The sequence below is a fragment of the Apodemus sylvaticus genome, chromosome 4 (genome assembly GCF_947179515.1).
Source record: "Apodemus sylvaticus chromosome 4, mApoSyl1.1, whole genome shotgun sequence".
Taxonomy (NCBI): Eukaryota; Metazoa; Chordata; class Mammalia; order Rodentia; family Muridae; genus Apodemus; species Apodemus sylvaticus.
Window position 1 is genome coordinate 115,659,008 of NC_067475.1, and position 21,463 is coordinate 115,680,470.

A 21,463-nucleotide genomic window follows, 5' to 3' on the forward strand; every position below is an offset into this window, starting at 1 on the left:
ACTCAGTACTCTACTGTGTCTGCTATGTACTTTTCTCTTGTGATTCTCATTATTGTCTCCATTTTACAGATGCGAGAACTGAGATTTTTAAGAAGAATATTTGTTACTTTTCTTATTGCTGGGACAAGGCACTTGGCCAAAGCAGCCTAAGAAAGTAGCGTTTCTTTGGGTTCATGGTTTCAGAGAAGGCATGACCACAGAAGTGTAAGGTATCATCAGGTCACACTGCCTGAACATTCTGGAAGCAAAGACAGAGGCATCTCATACTTCACTCATGCTCTGTCTTTTATTAGCTCCAAACCCGGGGACTGGTGCTGTCCACGTTCAGGTTGGGTATTCCTTCCTTGGTTAAACATATCTGGAAATGTTCTTAGAGACACATTTGGAAGTCTGTTTCCATGGTGACTTTAAACCCAGTGAAGTTGACAGTAAAGATTAACCATCTTAAGAGGCTCAAAAATCCACTTAAAAGCTCACAACTGATGAGCCAATATTTGGATTTATAGTGTAACTGAAAGCCTAATATAATGACTATAGTCATTATAGATAAGTGTCATCCCTAATTCAGCTCCCAAGAGTTTAGCTTTCTAGGGTCCAGTTCCCAGAGTGTCTCCCCTGGAAAGCCTCCCTCGGTTCTGGCATGGAAGGAACAGACTCGTGAAAAACACCATCCTCAGTCTACTTCATCCCACGTTCTTCTTCCAAGGCTCTAGAAATGTGGTCTTCCCTTATGATGCCAATTAGGCAAGAACAGATGGTCTAGTTCTTCTCAGTTGTTACCCGTTCAACATTCGTGGAAAAAATCCTGGAAGGTTTATTTGCAACATAAGTGTCAGCCCAAAGGAAACTTCTTTTCTAATGTTTTGCCCTCCCTAGGAGAAGAAGAGTTCTAGAGAGAGACTTTTAGTAACTTTGGCCAAATGTGGGGTGAAATGCGTACGTGATAATGTCATAATGGAAGGATCCAAACGGAGTGTACACAACAGATTTGGTAGTTATAGTCATCACTCTGACACCTGATAGGGTGACTAGTAACCTTTAACCTACCAATAACTAGTAGAGTACACTATCTTTGTGAGTGGCTAGAATTGGCTAGCATTCTAGCAAAGTGGTTGGCCTGTTAGAGGGCTATGTAATCCTCCCTTACACTTAGAACTGAAGCAGACAGGCTTCAAAACAGCTTCCTAATCTCTAACAAGCATCCATATTTTTTATAGCAACTGAGAGCCTTATGAAGCAATTGAATAAAAGGATACACCCGAGGCCCCTAGAGAACTTTTCTAGGCCTCCTCTTTTTCACTCTTCAAGAAAATGGTGCAAAAATTCAAATTAATATACTGGGCACATACATTGAAATGTAGTTTTCTCTTCTTTGTAAAACTTGAGCATCCCAAACTATTGAAAGAGTTAAGCAATCCTGATCGTTTTTTGAAAGTAGCTGTCAGATTTAATATCTGCTAAGGAGACAGAGGGCAAATGTATTCTGGAGCTTGTTATATAATTTACAGATTATTTTTGCAATTTATATTCCATCAAATAGGGTATATTAGACTCTCAGAAAGCACGTAATGATCAATTAATTTCAGCAGAGCAATCTTGGTGGCACTTAGGGGACAGGCATGATTAGACCCTTTTCTAGCTGAGTCCCAAGGTCAAGTCATCAAATATGACTGATTACATTTTCTAATGGTTTCTCCATGCCCATTAAAGAACACTCAACTATTCAGCTCTCCTCTGATCGTGACATTCAAAATTTGCTCTGATGGCTCCTGACAAGCAAAAATGTATTCTCTAATCTTTAACCACATAAACAATAGCTAACCACTTGTAATTGAGTTTAAATTGATTTCAGGTGGCTTCAGAGAAAAGCAATTTCTACAACAGATTAACCTCTTAATTAAAGTATATTAGGAATACTGTCAGGTGTAGAAATTCTGCTACAGCAGAAAATTATACCTCATTGACATTCATTTATGAAAGAATTGCTACTCTGTTCCCAGGTAACAGGCTACGTATGTGTGCTTCTTGCTTCACTAGGTCAATGCCAGCCTAATTTCTGTCTTCAGACTGTCAGTCCTTTCTATAGGACAGGATGTGGGGAAAGACGAGGAACATGAAACTACATGACCTTTACATCTTTGCAAAATTACCTTTCTGAAGAGCATCAAACCATTCTGTAAATATAATAAGCCCCCTTAAATTAGCTAAAGAACGGGGAAGATCCAGACAACTGGACAGGTTTCTGCAAGGTGCTTGATTATTTTAAGAATGCAGCAACCTCGTCCCCCAACCCACACCCACCCCAAGTCCTTGCTACACCAGAATTTCTCTGACCAGAATCCCTTGGAGATGGGCTGCAGAAACACAGTCCTCTGCTTCAGGTCTGCTGAATTAGAATCAGCATTTTACCAAGATCCCCCAGAACATTCGGTGAGATATTAAAGTTAAACAAGTTATGCTCTTTGCAAATGCATGTTGTTCAAGTCATACAGCCTCAAGATGTGTCATTGCAACCAAAAGTATTTGGTCCATTTGGTAGAACAAACACACAGTCTGGCTTATTTCTCTGCACTTTTTACTGTCTAGCTCCATCTTTCTGCAGTCTCCTTAGGTCCCCAGACTGCATGAACCCCTAGGGTGCATTCAGCAACACCTAACCAGGTCTTGGGGCATATTGAGAGAGTGAGGATTTAGAATCAAGCTTTGGGTTTTTGTTTTTTTTCCTCTGCTGACCCCAAAACCCTGACCCTGGTAGCCTGCCTTAGTGATGCTAAAATCTTTGATTCATGTCCTGAGTGGTCTCACCTCGTTGACCCCAGCCTAGGATTGTGATGTTGTTCCAAACTTGATTTTTCTGTTAACATTTTCTCACCTAGTTTTGTCATAGCCATGTGCAGAGATTATCTGTCTAAGCCTGGAGCTTGGTAGCACATTCATCCTCTGTAGGTGGCAGCTTCCAGCCTGCCTTAACATGACATGTGCTTATTTAAAGGGAGTCACACAGAAAGGGAGGTGATAAAAAGTCCCAGGTGTCATTAATAACGATGGTTTAATATAAACCAATTTTTTGAAAATTTCCTACACACAATCCCATTTTTCCTGAAAAAATTTTATGTAATTTTTGGATATATAGGAATATAAACAGATAAAAAATTAAACATTTACTGATAATAAAATTATTTCAAGCAATTCTCTAGTATACATAATTTTACCATTGATAAAAATACATTTGCATACTACTGAGGCCAAATGGACTTATTTATTTTTACTTAAAGAATTGAGCCTTGGGGTGGAGAGATGGATTACAGGTTAAGAGCACTTGTTGCTCCTGAAGAGGACCCAAGTTCTATTTCCCACACCCACATGGAGCACCTTATGACTGTCACTCCAGTTCCAGGGAGTCTGACACCTGCGTGGCCTTCGAGGCCCTTGCAGATATGTGGCACACACACATAGACTCAAGCATACAAGCAAACACATAATTTCTTTTAATCTTTAGAAAAAGAATTAAACCTTAGATACTGCAAAAGGATTTAGAGCGTTTTCAGGGTTTCCCAGAACTGATCCTTATTTTGAGTTTATGATTGTCACTGCTGAGAGTGCTCTTTGTACAAATATATCGTATAGAATGAATGGCATACGTTTAAGGCCACTGCACAAATGGTTGGAAAGTCCATCTTAATTCCAGGCCAAAATTAATTTAATTCATTTTTAAATGAAACTCAGATCAATAACTGTGATGGCAACTCTTGTTTGTCAACTTGACTACATCTGGTATTAACTAAATACCAAAAGGCTGGGCACACCTGTGAGGATTTCTTTTTCTTTTTCTTCTTCTTAATGAAATCATTTTAACTGGGAAGGCTCATTTCTAATCTAGATCTTTAAAGTGGGAAGATCCATCTTTAATCTGAGCCACACATTCTGTTGACAGTCTATATAAAGGTCATTGAAGAAAGAAGCTCTCTTTCTTAGCCTGCTTCCTCTTGCCCTCACTAGCATTCCTTTACTGGCATTACAGCCAACTTCTTCAAGATTCCAACATATATTGAAGACCAGTTGTTAGCTGAGACATCCAGTCTTTCAGACTGAACAACTACTGGACTCTGGACCTTTCGTTGATAGACAGCCATTGTTGAACTAGCTGGACCACAGCCTCTAAGCCACTCTAGTAAATCCCATATATACAATAGATAGATAGATGATAGATAGATAGATAGATAGATAGATAGATAGGTAGATAGATAGAAAGGTAGATAGACAGATAGATGCATGCATATATATATATATATATATATATAGTTGATAGATAGGAGATAGATAGATAGATAGATAGATAGATAGATAGATAGACAGTTCATAGATAGGTGATAGGTAGATATTTATTCTATAAATTCTGTTCCTCTAGAAAACCCTGACCAATACAATAGCTCAAACAATAATTTTTAAAACTCAAACACAATGCAACCCAAAAGGATAGGCTAATCGATACTTAAATGCTGAGGAATGAGGGTGTGAAATTATGGAAATCATTGTTCTTTTAATTAAACCATCACATTTCTGTAAGATCAGAAAAGTTTGTGTATGTAGTAAAAACACTGCAATTCATAATGTACAACAGTCTCAAATCTGAGCAGAGCTGTTTCAGGCAGCAGTCACAGGCACCATGGCATGTGTGGTACAACATGTGTGTCATGTGTTTAGAACTGAGCCTGCAGTGGAGCCACATGATGCAATTTAAGTGAGCACAGTTATCTGTGCCTCAGTTTCATCTCATGCTTTCTTTATGAATTGATGTTGTCATTGTGCATTCAGAATGGTACTGCTATCAAGTGTTTCATGATATCCACATCCAGTTCATGAGAGAGCATGCAATTTAGGAAGCTGTGGTGTGACTCTGAGGTTTGGTGGCATTTTAGAACCTTGCAGAAAGATGCAAGTTTTCCAACAGCAAGAGTCCCATCCCCGATAATAAAATGCTAATTCTATGAATGATCAAGCATTGGTAAAGTCCAAGAGATGCCAAAATGGATATTAATTAAGCTAGACATTCCAACTCTCCCCAGTTTCAGATGCATGATTAAATTAATCAGAAAACATGGGTCAGTAATTACAACCCAGGCCTGGGAAGCCAGACATTCAATATGGCTTCATAGTTTTCTAATTAGGTATATTCCAAATAAGATCCCAACACTATTCATGTCTGTTAATGCAGAGACAAATCAAGGTAGCAGCAGTGTGTGTTTTAAGAAGTCACCCTGAAGACAGTCATGGTAGTTTACATCACGATCTAAGCACTGTGAAATAGTTTATATAGCAGTCTAGGCTATATGAAAAACCCTATTTTAAAAGTAATGAGATCATTGATTTTTAAGTATTTACAGTTTTTATACCTTCTTGTGCTTTCTCAGTTTGAAACATAGGAAGTAATGACTCAGGGTTATCTTAGAAAAGTAGCTTCTAATAGCATAGAGGGCAAATATCTGCCCAGCTCCCGTGCTGATTAAGGCTTATTGTAAATGTAAGGTTGTTTGTGTCTTTTATCTGGGAACTAAATGGTCAAAGGTAGAAACCCCATTTCTACAACAAGCCGGGCAGTGGTGGCACACGCCTTTAATCCCAGCACTTGGGAGGCAGAAGCAGGCTAATTTCTTAGTTTGAGACTAGCCTGATCTACAGAGTGAGTTCCAGGACAGCCAGGGATACACAGAGAAACCCTGTCTCGGAATAAATAAATAAATAAATAAATAAATAAATAAATAAATAAATAAATAAAATAATTTCTGCAACATATTGGCGCCTAGCGTGGGAACCAAACCCACAACCCCAAGATTAAGAGTTCCATGCTCTAATGACTGAGCTAACTGGGCCTGGCAAAAGGAGGTCTTTTAAACACCATTCTTTGTTCAGACTTAGTGATGTAGAACCACCAGTGGTGTTACCGGCTTACCTTTCCAAATTCCTCTAAACACTGAGAGCAGTGGGTCTCAACCACCCTAATGACATGACCCTTGAATATCATGCCTCATGTTGTGGTGACCCCCAACCATAATTTTTTTTGCTATGTTATAACTGTAATTTTTCTACTGTTATGAAGTATACAGTAAATATCTGTCTTTTCTATGGACCCTGTGAAAGGGTTGTTCAAACCCTAAAGGGGTCACAGTGCACAGGTTGAGAACCGCCTATCTAGACTCCTGTTTGTGGTCTCCAGTCCTTGATTCTGGCTTCCTGGACATGACCTGTGAGAAATTGTCTCCTTGCTGCCTCAGTTTATCTCCTATGCTGGAGCCCCTGCTGCTCTGCCTAAGCCCTCCATGGTGTTATGCTTCCCCTTGATGAGCCGTTTCCTTATCTAGTGGCTATAAACCCTCATGTGGTACAGCAAGGACAGGAGTTCAACTCTCTGAAATCCTGATTGACATTCCCTATGATTGCTTTGTGTGTTTGTGTGTGTTTTGGTTTGGTTTTGGTTTTGGTTTTGGTTTTTTTGCAGAGAGGCTCTCTCTTCAGTCAACAGCAGCATACACTCTTGTAAACTATTAAATTGATGAACTGGAGCTTAGGAACTTCAGCTCATCACCTGGGAGATGAGAACTGCACTCAAGTCTATCCTCTGCCTTGGCTTTGTGGCCTTGAAATTGTTCGTTATCTCCGAGTCTGCTCTATGCTGTTTAAATATAAAACCAGTGATTGATATAGGAATTCTCTACACACTGTAAGGTTCTACAAGAAGAATAATAAAACAAACCTACTATTATTATGTCAAAAAAACCCACAATTAAATTCTTTTCCTCTTCTGCTGAGCTTACTGACTATGGGAAAGTCCTATAGCAGAGATCATTATGGTCAGACTCATTCAGTAACAACACATTCAAGATTCTTCCTTGAAGGTGCTTAATACTAGGCAGGTGCTTTCATTTCTTTATTTCAATTTTCAGAGATTAGAGGCATCATAACTATGACCTTGTTAGTTCTACATCTTCCTATAACCTTATATAATCTGATGTGTCTTACACTCTTGGAAGAACACACTTGGAGTTGTGGCTAACTAGTTGTCCATTACTGGAGTGTCAGTAAACTAAGTTGTGGACACCACGGTATACTTCACAAAAACAACATTGTTTCTTCTTGTCTCAGTTCATAACTATTCACGCATCTATGGCCCATGGGGCAAAGTCACATCCCTTCTTCATGCAGTCCTCACAGGAGTGTGTGGGCAGATCATAGTGGCTCCCTCATCCTGACCACAGACAGCTGCAGCACAGGCCTTGTTGAACGTGAGGTGCTTAGGTAGACTTGCAGGCAACCACATTCCTCGTTTTCTGCCCCCCCCCCTTCTCATCTCACTTCCCTTACTGGGTTTGTTTCGCCTTTAGATTTTTAGCAACAACAACAAGAATAATTTAATACTTTCTTCTGAGTATTTTCACAGAGAAAAGACAGCACATGTTGTTTGGAGAAACGCATAGTTTGACGTGATAGACTGCAGGGTATTCGTTTTCTTTTTCTCTTAGCATGCACAAGAGGTTTGTTTTCACCGAAAACTTGGGTGAGATATAGTCCCAGCATCCCACGGTTTACTTACCTTATGATTTGGGATTAACAAACTATGTGAAGGGTAGAAGAAGACCTGCTAATATGCATCTGGGATTGAACACATGGTAGAGGAGAGATCTGGGAGTAGAGGACACTTGGGCCAAATGATGTGTGTGTGAAAATGCCATAATAAAACCCATTACTCTGATAAAACATGATTCCGTGGTTAGTGTGTCACAAAGCCATGCGCCTATCACCATAACCAATATTACAGAACTTTTTGTTACATCACTCCCCAAATTCCATCCCCATCTTCTTCATCTCCATAAATGTCCTCATCTTAAAAACCTACTCAAATGACTTTCTCTTGGCACAGAGTTTTCTATTCTGGTCATCCCTTGCAAGTAAAACCTTTCAACACAGGGCCTTTGATGACTGGCTTCCCTCCATAGTATGCTTCATCTCTTCAGAGCCTTTGGTGTTTTATGAATAATGACCCTAACTCATGCTGCTGCTTTCTGTAGAACTTCAGCTTGAAGTAGCAGTAGGTACTAATTATAATAATGATATAATAAATATCCCAGGTGAATACTATCTAAACTAGACACTCTACATACTATCTCTTGACTTACCCTCACTATAAGCTATATGGGGTTATAATGGCCCATATTTTCCAGGTTAATAAAGAAAGAAGTACCATGGTGCTTGTCATGTGATAAAGCAAATATTCCAATTCTGTGATTTGATTCTAAGTCATTTTTTTTCTGTTCCATGCCAGTTGCTTAGTCTGTCTTGGAAGATAAACATCATCATAAACCTTATCAAGTCTCTGACCCTTGGTGGTAGCCTTGTCTACCATCAAAGAGATAACAGAGAACCAGTTCCTTCAAGGTGTCCCCAGGCACAGCTGACATGCACAGCCTGAACATAAAGTAACCAAGAATCTTGTGCCCTAGTGCCAGAAACATCTGACTTCTAAGCACAGATCTACTACCTTTGACTGTATAAGTCATGCTATTGCTTTCTAATTTTTTATTTCTGACCATATGAAATGGTAATGAAGCCTTTAAGAGTTGTTATGAGAGTGCATTTTGAAAAATGATGGCTAGGACAGTACCTAAGTCCAAGTAAATGTTTGACAGTATCTGCTATTGATTATTACCATATTGGACAATGACAGAATGATACCCATTATGCAGAAATGATCCCCCAGGGAACTCTGAACTGTAGGGTAGATGATGAAGCACCTCTGGCAGACCTTGTGTATATGATGGAAGGTAAGGATGCAAATGGGAATATAGAAAAAGCAAATCAGGGCTGGAGAGATGTCTCTGTCCATGAGCATTTAGTGTCCTTCTATGGGACCCGAGATTGATTCTCAGTTCCTGCATTAGGTGCTCACAACCACCTGCAGTTCCAGCTCCAGGGGATCAGAGAACTCTAGCACCTGTGGGTACCTGCTTTCAGAAAACCACACACAATTTAAAGTAAGTTCAAAAGAAGGAACAAACCTACAACATTGTATAAGACAACACATGAGGGACTTGAGCAAGTGATTGCCCTGGAGAGCAATGAGTAAATGGTTGTGCAGTCACCACCATGAAGAAAAAGTGACGAGCCCTTAGAGCTCCCTGAAAGCTGGGTATGGCGGTGCCCACATCTAATTCCAGTACTTGGGACACAAAGGCAGGCAGATTTCTGAGTCAGAGGCTAGTGTGATCTACATTGCAAAATTCAAGACAGCCAGGGCTTCCCTGAGAGACCCTAACTCACACAATTAATGGGAGTTAGTGCATACACTTCTGTCTGGAATCCATATGAGGGGAGCTCCTGGCTTTGCTCTGTCCCAAGACTGCACATTACTCAGAAGACTTTGGTACTGATGCCCTCACATGATGCCTGGGGATGCCAGCTACATTTGTGGTTCCTTTCATCCACAATTGAGTCTGTAGGCCAGATTCACAGAAAACCATTTACAGTCTATATGAAAGAGTGACCTTCTCCATCTTAGAACTTAGGAGAAAGTGTGCCTGAAGGCCACCAGTGAAGGGTAAACCAAACTAATCAGCAGAGTTCATTGATCTAGAAAGGACCCTGAGCTCAGGAACAACTTACAGGGAATATCTGGAGTTTGACTGACTTTTCCAGGAACAAAAGACAACAGAAGATCATACAAATATGATCCCTATCTGTGTCTGTGACCACACTGCCTGCCTTCCTTCCTTCCTTCCTTCCTTCCTTCCTTCCTTCCTTCTGTGTTGGCCTTTGTCTTGAGCCTCAAACTTTTCAACATCTCTATTCCTCAAGGACAGTACAATTGCCAGTCTTACTTTCTAGAATGTTTCTCTCTGATCACAGCTTAGGTTTCTTCAGGAAGACTGTCTCATGCAAGGCAACTTGTTTAGTCTCTCTCTCTCTCTCTCTCTCTCTCTCTCTCTCTCTCTCTCTCTCTCTCTCTCTCTCTCTCTCCTAGTAACTTGGTTTGTTCCCTTGCTTTTCTCCCCTGAGCAGTAGCTGCATTGTTTAGTAATGTTTTTTCTGTCTCCCTCGGCCTGAATGTGAATTCTACCAAGTTGAAAAACTTTTACACAGAGAATGCACACATTACAGGCTGGGTGGATGACTCCGCATTCAAGAGCACTCACTGCTCTTGCAGTGGGCAGGAGTTTGATTCCCAAATCCCACAGTGACTCACCACCATCGTAAGTCCAATTTCAGGGAATCTGATGGCCTTTTCGGACCCCCACCACACACATGGTACCTACATACCAAGAACACATGCAAAAACATAAAAAAATGAATCTAAAGAAATTAATTCTAAAGAAGGCACCTGCTGAATATTAATTGAATGAATGGTATGATCCCAGTCTTCAAAGTCCCTTGATGGGGGGGAGTGCTTCCTGCTTTCCACATAGAGACAGATGAGAAAAGAAAGTAGAAAATAGAATTGTGAGCTGCCAGATTAACTAGAAAGGAAACAACCAGAGACGCAAGCATCTGTATGCTTAATTATAAAATGCAAACCAAGATAGTTTTCAAATAGGAACAGGATTATGTCCCCCTGAAGCAGATGGATCGTGAAGTGCCAAGGATGGCTACTTCACACCCCCTCAAGACTGGTGCCCAGTTCTTGATGTAAGGACAGCATGGATTTTTAGCCCTTCCTAAGAACCCTTCAACCAGAAACACTTCACATGGAAGTACAAAGGAAACTCACTGACGCTGAGCTCCAGCAGATCGACGGCACGTGGAGCATCTGGCCAGAGCAAGAACATCTGTTCTCAGCAGGAGCCCTGTTAGCTTCACCATTTAGCTTTCAGTGGGAAAATGTACAATTATGATACATGGGGCTTAATTGGTAGCAAGATGGCAACTCGGGCCTTTCTGCAGGAGCAGATGCAGATAACAGAGATGCCCACGTGCCGTGGCAGAAAGGCAGGAAGGGCCCCAGTTCCTGGAATCAGCCTTTCAGCCACCCAGGGTAAAGCAAAAGAGGCCACCAGATGATTAAAGGAAGAAAGAAAAGATTAAGGAGTAATGGCAGAGGAAGACAAGAGAGAAGGAAGGAGAGAGAATGGGGAAGAAAGGGTAGGAGGCAGGAAAAGGCCACAGAAAGCCAGAACACCTATGGGGGTACCTGGAGAGGGAGAAAGTCTCCCTGTGGGGTTATAGGACATCCTAAGAACTGCAACAAGACCGCCAAGGCCTGGGCCATGGCTCTACAACTTTCTAGGCATAAACTCTCAGAAACTACTTGACCGATTGGCCTTAGTTTCCTCCAACTACAGGGAGAGAAATCTACAGGTTCTCGGGAGTGGACGTAAAGCCTGGGGGAATTAAATGTGCATAAACAACTAAGAGTGGCACTGCCATTGTTATTTTTATTTATTATTAACTACACAGCTAACTACCATCACCATGATTTACTGTAACACAGATTGACTTTTCTGCGAGAAGTGCAATGAACTGAGCACTGGAATGAATGCCAAGCCACAAAACAAGTGTGTGGAAATGGAAGGCTTGCCCTGAGTCTCCTTCCTCCAAACGAACAATTCTGCAGGTGTTCAGGACTACATGTATACGCTCCCTTACTGGTCTCACTACTAGGCAAGAAATACTGTCACCTTAGACAGAGGCTTCTGTCTCAATTTGTCATGGTAAAGGCCTAGAGCAATCTCCTTGCCCAACCCTGGCCTGACAGGCAGCACCTCTTGCCTCCTAGAAAGCAGTGTTGGGACTAGATTATGGGTTTCAATCACAACTCCACTTCCAAGGCTGTAAGTAAGCAGAGATCATTGACTGTACACCTAAGCCCTGCACTCTCTGTTGGAAGCAGAACAACATTTCCCCAGGTCTGCAGTGAGGATTAGTTGGTCTGTGAGAACAGAGTCCTCAAAAAGTCTAGCACTCAACACTGGGCATCGTTCAGCTACACTGCCAAAGGATACGCACACCGAAAGCTGCCCTATACAAAGCTGGTTGGGAAGACAGAGATAAAGAACTGGTGAGGAGTGTCAGGTTGAGGGTAAGCATGCAGAAGGCTTCAGATGGAATAAGGCCAGCTCTAGATAAGCAGAGAAGAGGCTGGAACCATAACTCCAGCTAACCTAAGCCTGGAAGCCTCTGGGAATGATACAGAGGTTTCAAGGAGAGATCAAATCGTGAGCAAAATTTACTCTATAAAAGGTTAGAGGTTCTAGAATAACCTTCAGAAGGATTTCCTAGTAAAGTTTCATTAACGTCGTATGGGGGAATAGGTGAATTTCATTCAAACCTTTAGCTGCTGTGGTTTGATTAAATGAGCCCCCATGGGCACAAATGTTAAAGCCTTGGTGTCCAGTCTAGGGCTCTGCTGACAAGTGGTGAAACCTTTAGGAGGTAGGGTCTGGGGGGAATGGAGCTATGACATTGGGTTATATATGGGGAAATAGGAGTCCAATCCTTGTTTTATCTGCTTCCTGGTTGCCAGGAAGTGAACGTTTTCCTTCACCATGCACTATCCTAGACTGATGTGCTTATCATGGACCCCAGCGCAATGAGACCAACCCACAATGGACATCCCATACCTTGAACCAAAATAAACTTTTCCTTTCATAAATTGACTACTTCAGGCACCTTGACACAGTGATGGGAAACTAATAAAACAGGTCACGCAGGAACGTTCATATTCAATGTAATAGAAGTTTTCCCATCGGGAAAAGAAGTTCAATGGTAGGATCTAATGTATCGATTGATGTGCAGATTCAAGGAAGATAATATACGTGAAGAAGTCGACATGAAATCAAACACATAGAAAAAACAACAATTCAAGGTCATAGGTCACTGCCATTTGCACAGCTGTTAGCGCTAGCAGGGCTAAAATGCTGAAATGTGGAAGTTCTTCAAGGAAAACAGTGGTTAAACCTTCCTCTGCCCCACCCCACCCCTGCTTGTCTCCAGTATCACAGGGGCTTCTTAGCTCCAGTAAGGACAACTGCTCTGTCCCTCTGTCATCTCCTTGCTCACTGGTCAGCTTCATTTGATTTAAATTCTGTCTTGTGGGTCTAAACAATTGCCAGGATGCTCACAAGGCTCCAACACACTTATGGCATCCCTGACACATAAGCTGTGGAACCTGTTTTGAAGTCTTAGCTTGTATTAAAATTTATTCTGTGCATATTTTATTTTTCATTCTGCTGATTGAACATGCCTATTCTGAAAATATGACATTTACAATGTTTCAGATAAAAAAAAATATTTTATATGATGAATTAGTCCACATCTGGGAAACTCCACAAGTGACTTCAGGGGGCAAGGCACAATGAAAATGCATTAAAAAAAATACTAACACAAAACAGACATTTGGGTTAACAGAACAAAATAGAGGACACATATACAATTCTATAAAACTACAAATACTAGGTTTTAGACAAAGATGCCCAAAATATATATTGAGTAAAAGACAGATCTTCAACAAATAGTATGTAGAAACCTGGATTTCAACATGCAAAGAAAATGATCCTAGATCCTTAACTCTAGCTTTGCACACAACTCAACCCCAAATGGATCTGGACCTCAGCGCTAAAAGTTGTAGAGAATAACATAAAGGGTCTGCCTAACCATAGATTCACAGGAGAAGGCTTTCTAAACAGGACTCCATAACTTGAGGAATAAGAACAGCAAGAGACATATAAAATCTCAGGAGACTTAAAAGTTTCCATACATAGCCTATAAGATAGTCAAATCAGGTAAAGAGAGGCCACAGAGTGAGAGAAAATCTCTGCCAGCTCTACATCTGACAAAAGTCTGTCCAGAAGACACTAAGATATATATATATATATATATATATATATATATATATATATATATATATATATATATATATATATATATATAAAGCTAAACATTAAGAAAACAAACAACCCATTTTTTTAAAAAAAAATAACATGGGTAATGGAACTGAACAAGATATTCTCAAAATAAGAAATACAAATGGGCAGTGAACATTTCAAAAAGTATTCAATGACCTTAGCTATCGGGACCACATTAACTAAGAGTCCCCCTCACCCTGGTCCTAGCAGCTGCCATCAAGAATGCAGATGTTGGTGTAGATGTGGCAAAAGGACATCCCTTTGCCCACCTTGTTGGGAGGATAAACTAGTGTGGCCACTGAGAAGATCAGTCTGTAGGCTTCTCAAAAAGCTGGGAATAGAAATGTCATATTCAATGTCATATGATTCAACTATGTCACCCTTGAGCATATACCTGAAGGGCTTCATATCTTCCTACAGAGAAACGTGTATATCTGTGTTTACTGTTGCTCTATATACAGTAACTAGGAAATGGAACCAATGCAGATGCCCATCAAACTGATGCATGGATAATGAAGATGTGGAACATTTATACATGGACTATTGCTCAACTATAAAGAGAAAAGAAGTCATGGAATTCGTGGGTAAAGAACGAATATATATATATATATATATATATATATATATATATATAGAGAGAGAGAGAGAGAGAGAGAGAGAGAGAGAGAGAGGTGGGGGGAGAAGAGGGGTAATCACAAATGTCACGTTTCCTCTCAAGTGAAGGTCCAAGCTTCAAATCTTTTATGTATTTAACATGAGTCCATGTAGAAGACAGAAAACCAGAATCAGGCCACCATCAGGAAATACGTTTAGAGAGAGGTTATAGTCAAATTTGAGGAAACTAAAGTACAGAGGGAAATATTGGGACAGAACAAATCAGGCAAGTAGTGGAGTGGTTGGGGGTAAAGCAATGAGGGCTCCCAAGTTTAACCAAAAGGAGGCAAAGCATAAAAATCTCCCTGGGAACCTATGATCTTGCAAGTCAAGTGAAACAGGTGTCATAAGAGGGAAGACAGAGCCTGAGGGTCCCTCTCCCTTCCATGCTAGAATCTCTAAGTGGAGGTTGTCACGGCTGGCAGGAGCTCATGTGTGCAGCAGCCATGCCGTGTCCAGGCACCAGGATTTTAAAGCACCAGGGAGGCCAAGGCAGGGGGAAATCTCACATTTAAGGCTTGTCCAGGAAACTTATTAAGACTCTGTCTCAAAATAAGAAAAGCATTCTGCCTGGTATATATAGACTTTGGTTCAATTTCCAGAACCACAATAAATAAATAAATAAATAAATACATAAATAAATAAATAAATAAATAATTTTTTTAAAAAAGGAAGAGAGAAAAGAAGGGGTGGCATGGTAGGGAGGAAAGAAGAAAGAAAGAGGGAATAGAGAAAGGAATAATGATGATGATGATGATAATAATAATAATACCTAGTCCAGTCTCTTCCAGTAAAAATCAATAGCCATTTGTCACTTCTGACACCTTGAAAGAAGAGCAGGAGACTTCAGGGCTTCCTCTTTGCTTCACATCTTTATCAATAATCCAAAGGAACAGGCCACACCGGCTACTTACTCACTCAGAGCAATGGGCTGGCTCATGAATGCTTCTGTAGCTGTTTCCAGACATAGCGATATTGCTGAAACATGCAGCCAAGACACAGCAGTGAAGGTTTATCACACAGCTCTTTCCTACAGTGAAAGAGGAGATGGGGGACGTGAGGGTTTGGGGATCCTGTATCAAGAACCATGACTTCTTTGCTTCCGGCAACCAAGGCTACAGCTCAGAGATGTCTAGAGGCTGAACCCAGACAGGTTTTACTCAACAGTTTCCTCAGCGGAGCTGCAGGCTTAGCTGGCATCCTGCAGGAGGCAGATGACTCACAATCTACGAGAGGCCTTGGGCTCCATCAATTCACAGGCACCTGTGGTGGGTGCCATCTTGGCTACATCTGGTTCCTCTTCTCGGAGCTCCACTGACTCAAGGACCGTGCATTTCCTTTGCCTGGAAGAATGGTTTCCCTCTTCGCAGTTGTTTCCTGTTGGCAATTCAAGTGCCAGTGGGGCAGATGGATAAAGGAACCACCATAGCTGAAAGAGAGGAGTCATCCAAAACCCTCACTGAGCAGAGCCAGTTGTGTCTGCTCGTCCTGGCAGAAGAGTGAGGAGTCACGGCCTCAGCCCCAGAGCTGACAACTTTAAGCAGCCCATGTTCATTTGGTGACATAAAACTGAGGACTCTGAAAATCAGAAGCAAAATAATCCCACCCCCAAGTGGGACTCTTTCAGAATCTGGGGACCATGAGATATAAGACCCTTTGGTCTTATAAACAAAATGTAGTGGCTGGAGTTTGACAGACTCAGATTTGCCTCCCTGTTATTGTAGCTTCAAGGTAAAGATACTTGAGCAAGTTGGATGACCCTTGGAGTCTGATTTCATTGCTAAAAAGCAATGGGGAATCATTGAGTAAACCATACAGACTGTACAGTAGGGTATCAAGCCTCCATACCCCAGGTAAGCTCCTATCTGATACCTACTGAGGACTGACAAACTATTATGCTGTAGCTTCAAAACTAGCATTCAAGATGTTGACAAAGATGAAGCTCTTGAGGGCATTTCATTGCTTCCCAACTTCCACAGGATGGTATTTTATCCTGTCCCGCTCTTCCTTCCCCAACCTTAGCCCCAAAAGCCCACACTGGCCCTTCCCCCCTGTTGCCCTCTGATGCCACAGACGTGACCAAAGTTAATCCTTATTTATTCCTTGGTACTTCCTCAAGAGCAGATTCTATGGCTTCCCTGTCTCACTCATCCTATTAATATCTAGGTCTCTTGCTGGGAGAACTGTCCTATTCCTTTCTGAATACAAATCTTTTGTTAATGCTGGCAACTTAGGAGAAAAAAATCAACTATAGATTTCATGGGCTGAGGTCTTTGAAGATTTTCAAAGTCTCAGACCCACTTCCCAGAGAAGTTCAAAGAGAAATTCATTGACTGGCTCATTCCAGTCTCAGCACTTCCTCTTCAGTAGGGAGCATCTGAGGGAAGATAACCCACTGGGGAGCTGCTGCCTCTTCACAGCCAGCCTGCTATCAGAGGACTGAAACTTCCCTCTGGGGTTCCCTCACACAATACCATGACCCGAAGGCCTTCCCTCCCAGGGAGCTCAGTGTGGACCCAGTTCTTGCCCTGACAACCCTGTGGGATGGAACCCTAACCATCTCTACCACCAGATGCTGTGTAGGGAAGCCTGCATTCCAGAAGCTCTTCTTATACTCCAAGGCTGTGACATGGTTAGACCAAGAGAAAGAAGCATCAAAACACAAGCTTCCCACAAGGGAAGTCTCCTTCCTTCCCCATGCTCTTCCTGGTGTGACTGGATATCGTTTATTCCAGTGCCTTTAATTAGAGTTAGTGTTATACGGGTATCAAGCAATGCTTTCGGTGTTAATTAATGATGCTATAAAGTCCTAATGCCCACCTAAGAACAAATGAACTTGAGCTGAGAAGACTTTGTGCATATTAATTGGGAGAGCCATGTTCTGTAAAAAACTTTACAGAGGAGCCATTTTCTGTGGTGAAACATCATTTCACGGCCTTTTCTGGGCTTCTAAGTAGCACCTGCAAGATGCTGCTCTCATTCCAATCCACAAAGTCAGGAAACTCAGACAGCTTATTTATTTTTCTTCTTTAAAAAAATATCATCATCATCATCATCATAGTCATCATCATCATCATGCGTACATGTGTGGGCCTGAGTTTATGTGTACCACATGTCCGCAGCAGCTTGGGCAAGACAAAAGGCATCACATCTTCTAGAACAGAGTTACAGGCAGTTGTAAACTCCAGATGTGTGCTGGCTGCAGAACCAGGGTCCTCTGCAAGAACAGTAAGCACCCCTAGCCACTGAGCCTCTCCCTAGCCTCCAGAGAGCTCACTCTAGGATGAAAGCCTGCTGTGGTACAGGCACGCTATTGGCTGGTTTTGCTGACCCTGCAGCTCTTGGGGCCCCGCATGAGAGTTGAGTGCTGTATAGGTTTTCCTGAGAGTCATAGAAAAGCATTGAGGACCGATGCCATAAAAATAAATCCTTGCCATCCTACGGACAAATAGGAGGAAACCTCACGGCTGCTCAGAGTGGCGGCATCTCTGCAACGCCAGGAACGAGCAGTTTGAACAGTTGTGAATCAGAGCCTGGTGTTCAGAATGATCAACTTGCCCAGGAGCCGTGGCTGGGAAGGGAGGGGCCCATGTTCCCAGAAGGGCAGAGCCACCACAGCCCAACGACCCAGGCGGCTCGCTCTCAATTATTCACCCCTGTCTAATTTCAGAAAAATTTATTCAGCAAATTGCAGAACTTTTTGGCACTAAACTCAGAAAAAAAAAAAATCCAACAGTGAATTCGTATCCAAGTAAACCTGTCATCTCTTAGCCATCTCTTCTTGCAGGAAGGGGGTGGGGGTGGGGGTGCAGGCAAGATCCAGACATTTTCCAAGAGAAAAAAAAAAAAAACTCTCAAAACTTAGGCAGGGCCTTGCAAGTTTGGTTAGAATTCTCAATTCAAAAAGGTGGTTGTCAAGCTGACAGCGAGCCTCCCTCCCACACCCGTCCTAAATCACCACTCCGGGCTGTGGCTCAGGGAGTGTGGAAGCTCTGGGCTCACCCTGTAAACACAGAGTTTCCATGCCCGTGTTCTAGATTCCCCGCTGGCGAGCCCAGTGCAACTGCGGGTCAGGGCAAATAAGGTAAGGAGACCATTCAAGTCCAACTTCAAAAACCATTCTTCTCTGGGCTAAAGTGTAGGAGAGGCCAAAAGAACTCTTTTCCCTATTGTCCTGCACTGAGCTGCTGACAACGAAGAAATACGAATAACTTGGCAGGGTGTCAGACTCTAACAATAAGCAAGCTACACAAGGAGAGTGTTCAGTGTGGCTCTCCTCTGGCTGCCTGAGCCAGCTGTGGGAACTTTGTCCTTGTCCCTCCCCATGCCATCCTCTACCTGAGTGTGCCTCTGCAGTCTTTTGCTTTATGCTGGGCAAGCAGAGGGGCAGAGACCCTCAAACTGGCAGTCCATGGCGCGGAGTCAGTGATGACAGGTGCCGTCCTGCGCTGAGGCGCGTCCACTGCTATTCCACCTGTCGGGAGAGTTATCACTGTTGGGAGATGCACTATCAAGCAGGATAATAAAGTCTGACTGAAGCTCTGTGAAGTCTTAGGTAGGATTGTCTATACTCTCATGTCTTCCACACAGCCCCACATACGCTCACATGCACACATGAGCACACATACACCCACCCACCCACCCACCCCCAACCCCACACACACACTTTTCTCTCAATGCCAGAGCTGTCATGTTTTTGTCATAACATAGTCACCCGTTCATCTGATATTACACCCTTCCTACTATACTTATCCATAGTTTTCCATCTCCATCTCCCCTTAGTACCCTGTAATCGTGCACTCTAAACAGAGTTAAGGTTTACCATTGCCCATGTTACCCAGGGCATCTTATACAATCATTTTCACATAAGTACCAAGTCTTGCAAGGAGAAATATGTTAATGCAAGACGTGAGTTGAAGGTGACAGGCCAGGGAGTGGGATTTTGATGTGACTGGCATAAGCAGGACTAGTTAATGAGCAACAGATCAGCTAAAGTCCATTTGAGCGGAGGAAGTGGACCATTGGCTTCTGAAATGGGGGAGGGCAGACAACTAGAGAGGAACCCTGTAGGTCCATTTTCTAATGCGAGCCAGACCCAAATCCAGGTGACAGAAGGTTGTTTCTTTCTGTGGCCTCCAAGGGAGAATCTGGTTTTTAAGTTTGTCAACAGATTTCAGCCTTGTGCTTACAGGACTGGGGCTCCTGTTCTTTTGCTGACTTTCATGGTAGGCCAGTCCTAGCTCCTAAAGGCACCAATATTCTTTCTCTTCCTAAGCCATCTGTGATAGGCCAAGACTGTCATGTGGTTCAAAGCACTCCTTTACCGTCTATTTCCCTGAACTTCCTGCTTCGCCGTCTTACCTTTTCAAGGTCCCATGTACCTACACTGAGCTCACTTGGAATGCCCAGAGTAATAGCCTTGTCTGAAAATCTACAACCCTATTTCCATGCATAATGTCTGTGCAATCCATAATGTCACTGTGCAATGATAATGCCTATGTAAGTGGCAGAGTTCATACATTATACAGAGATACATAGACTTATAACCATTGGCCTCTTCTATGTCTGCCCATTTCCCGAATAATGAATGACACAGAGGCTTATTTATTTATGAATTAATGCCTAGACCTTAAGCTCAATTTGTTGCCCAACTAGCTCATAACTAAACTAACCTGTTTTACCATTCTATATCTGGCATGTGGCTGGTTACCATTCCTCAGCGTCATACATCTGACTTGCTCTGCTTCTTGGTGGTAAATCTCCTGCTCCTGACTCTTCCCTATTTCTTTCCAAAACTTGGAAAGAGAATTCCTATCTCTTTCCAAAAGTCCCACCTATGCTCCACTGTCTTGCTATAGGTCATTCAGTTCTTTGTTGACAGGTGGTGCTTTTACACAGTGCACAAGAACTTATCCCAGCATTTACTCACAGATTAAAGCATTGCCTTCCTTGGAAGGACATGATGTGAGCTAGCCATGGAGGAAATAGAAGCTAATCCTACATGGCCCCAGGAATCATGCTCATATACAGAAATGGAGAATAGTCAGGGTGGGGTGGAGAAGGGGACTCAAATGTGATTCCAGACCCATGAACTCCAAGTAGACCAAAGATGGAGCAGACAAGATTTGATGAAACTAAATACAATGCGTACAAGAGACTTAGTTGTTCAGTGGGACTGGGTGGTTGTAGTTGAATTTTAACTGCCATACAACCTTGGCTAAGTCCTGGCTTGAGCCATGTCCATCCTATAAAGGAAGAAAATGGAATCATCAAGGATATTGATGCAGCAACTACCAGTTCCCCACCCCAGAGCGTTCCAGAGTTAACCCTTGCACTCCTAATATTTAGTCATGATTATAAAATCTTTCCAATAGCCAATGTTAATTTAACCAAATCATAGCACTTAAAATCACTCAGTCATTTTTAAGTTTGGGTTATTTATAAGAGGCTTTTGAGAGTTGACATTCTATATTGAAAGTGCTAATGTTAAGATATTGCTTAGGACCACAGTAAACCTACCTAGGCTCCTGTTTCAAACATCTGTGGCTAGCTGAAGGCAGAGCTCCCCAGTGAGAAAGGCAAATAAAAGCAAAATCAGAGATAAATAAAATTTCCTCATTGGGCTCGACTCTTAGTGTTTGATTGTGGGTTTGTCTGGCTGGTTTTGTTTCTTTTCTTGGTTTTGTGAGGTAGCCTTTCATGTAGCCTGAATTGGCTTCACATGCATTATACAGCCAAGGATGTCCTTGAACACCTGATCCTCCTACCTCTACCTACCAAGTGCAGAGACCCCTGCTTCAACGTAACTCTTAAACTAACCTGTGGGTGCTTCACAATGTCAAGTGTAATCTTTGGTGACGGATAACCTTCATTTGGCATAGATAAAAAAAAAAAATCAATTTCTTAGACAAGAAGATACT

The 21,463-nt window shown here is 42.1% G+C and overlaps 1 protein-coding gene across 4 annotated transcripts in view; it reads right to left on the reverse strand.

Moving 5' to 3' along the window:
* The window catches only part of LOC127683357 (uncharacterized), a 58,972-nt gene that overhangs the window by 7,721 nt on the left and 29,788 nt on the right, over positions 1-21,463 (reverse strand). For 2 of the 4 annotated variants that reach the window (XR_007977526.1, XR_007977525.1), the window contains exon 2: positions 18,882-19,017. The exons of 1 other annotated variant lie outside the window; for it this stretch is intronic. Coding sequence is in view for 1 of the 3 variants with exons in the window: in XM_052180535.1 (XP_052036495.1) it covers positions 15,828-15,972; positions 18,882-19,017 (281 nt within the window). In the remaining 2 variants the exon portion in view is untranslated. Of the gene's footprint in view, positions 1-15,589; positions 15,973-18,881; positions 19,018-21,463 lie in introns of those variants that run through there. One more of the 4 variants, XM_052180535.1, reaches the window with a different exon arrangement.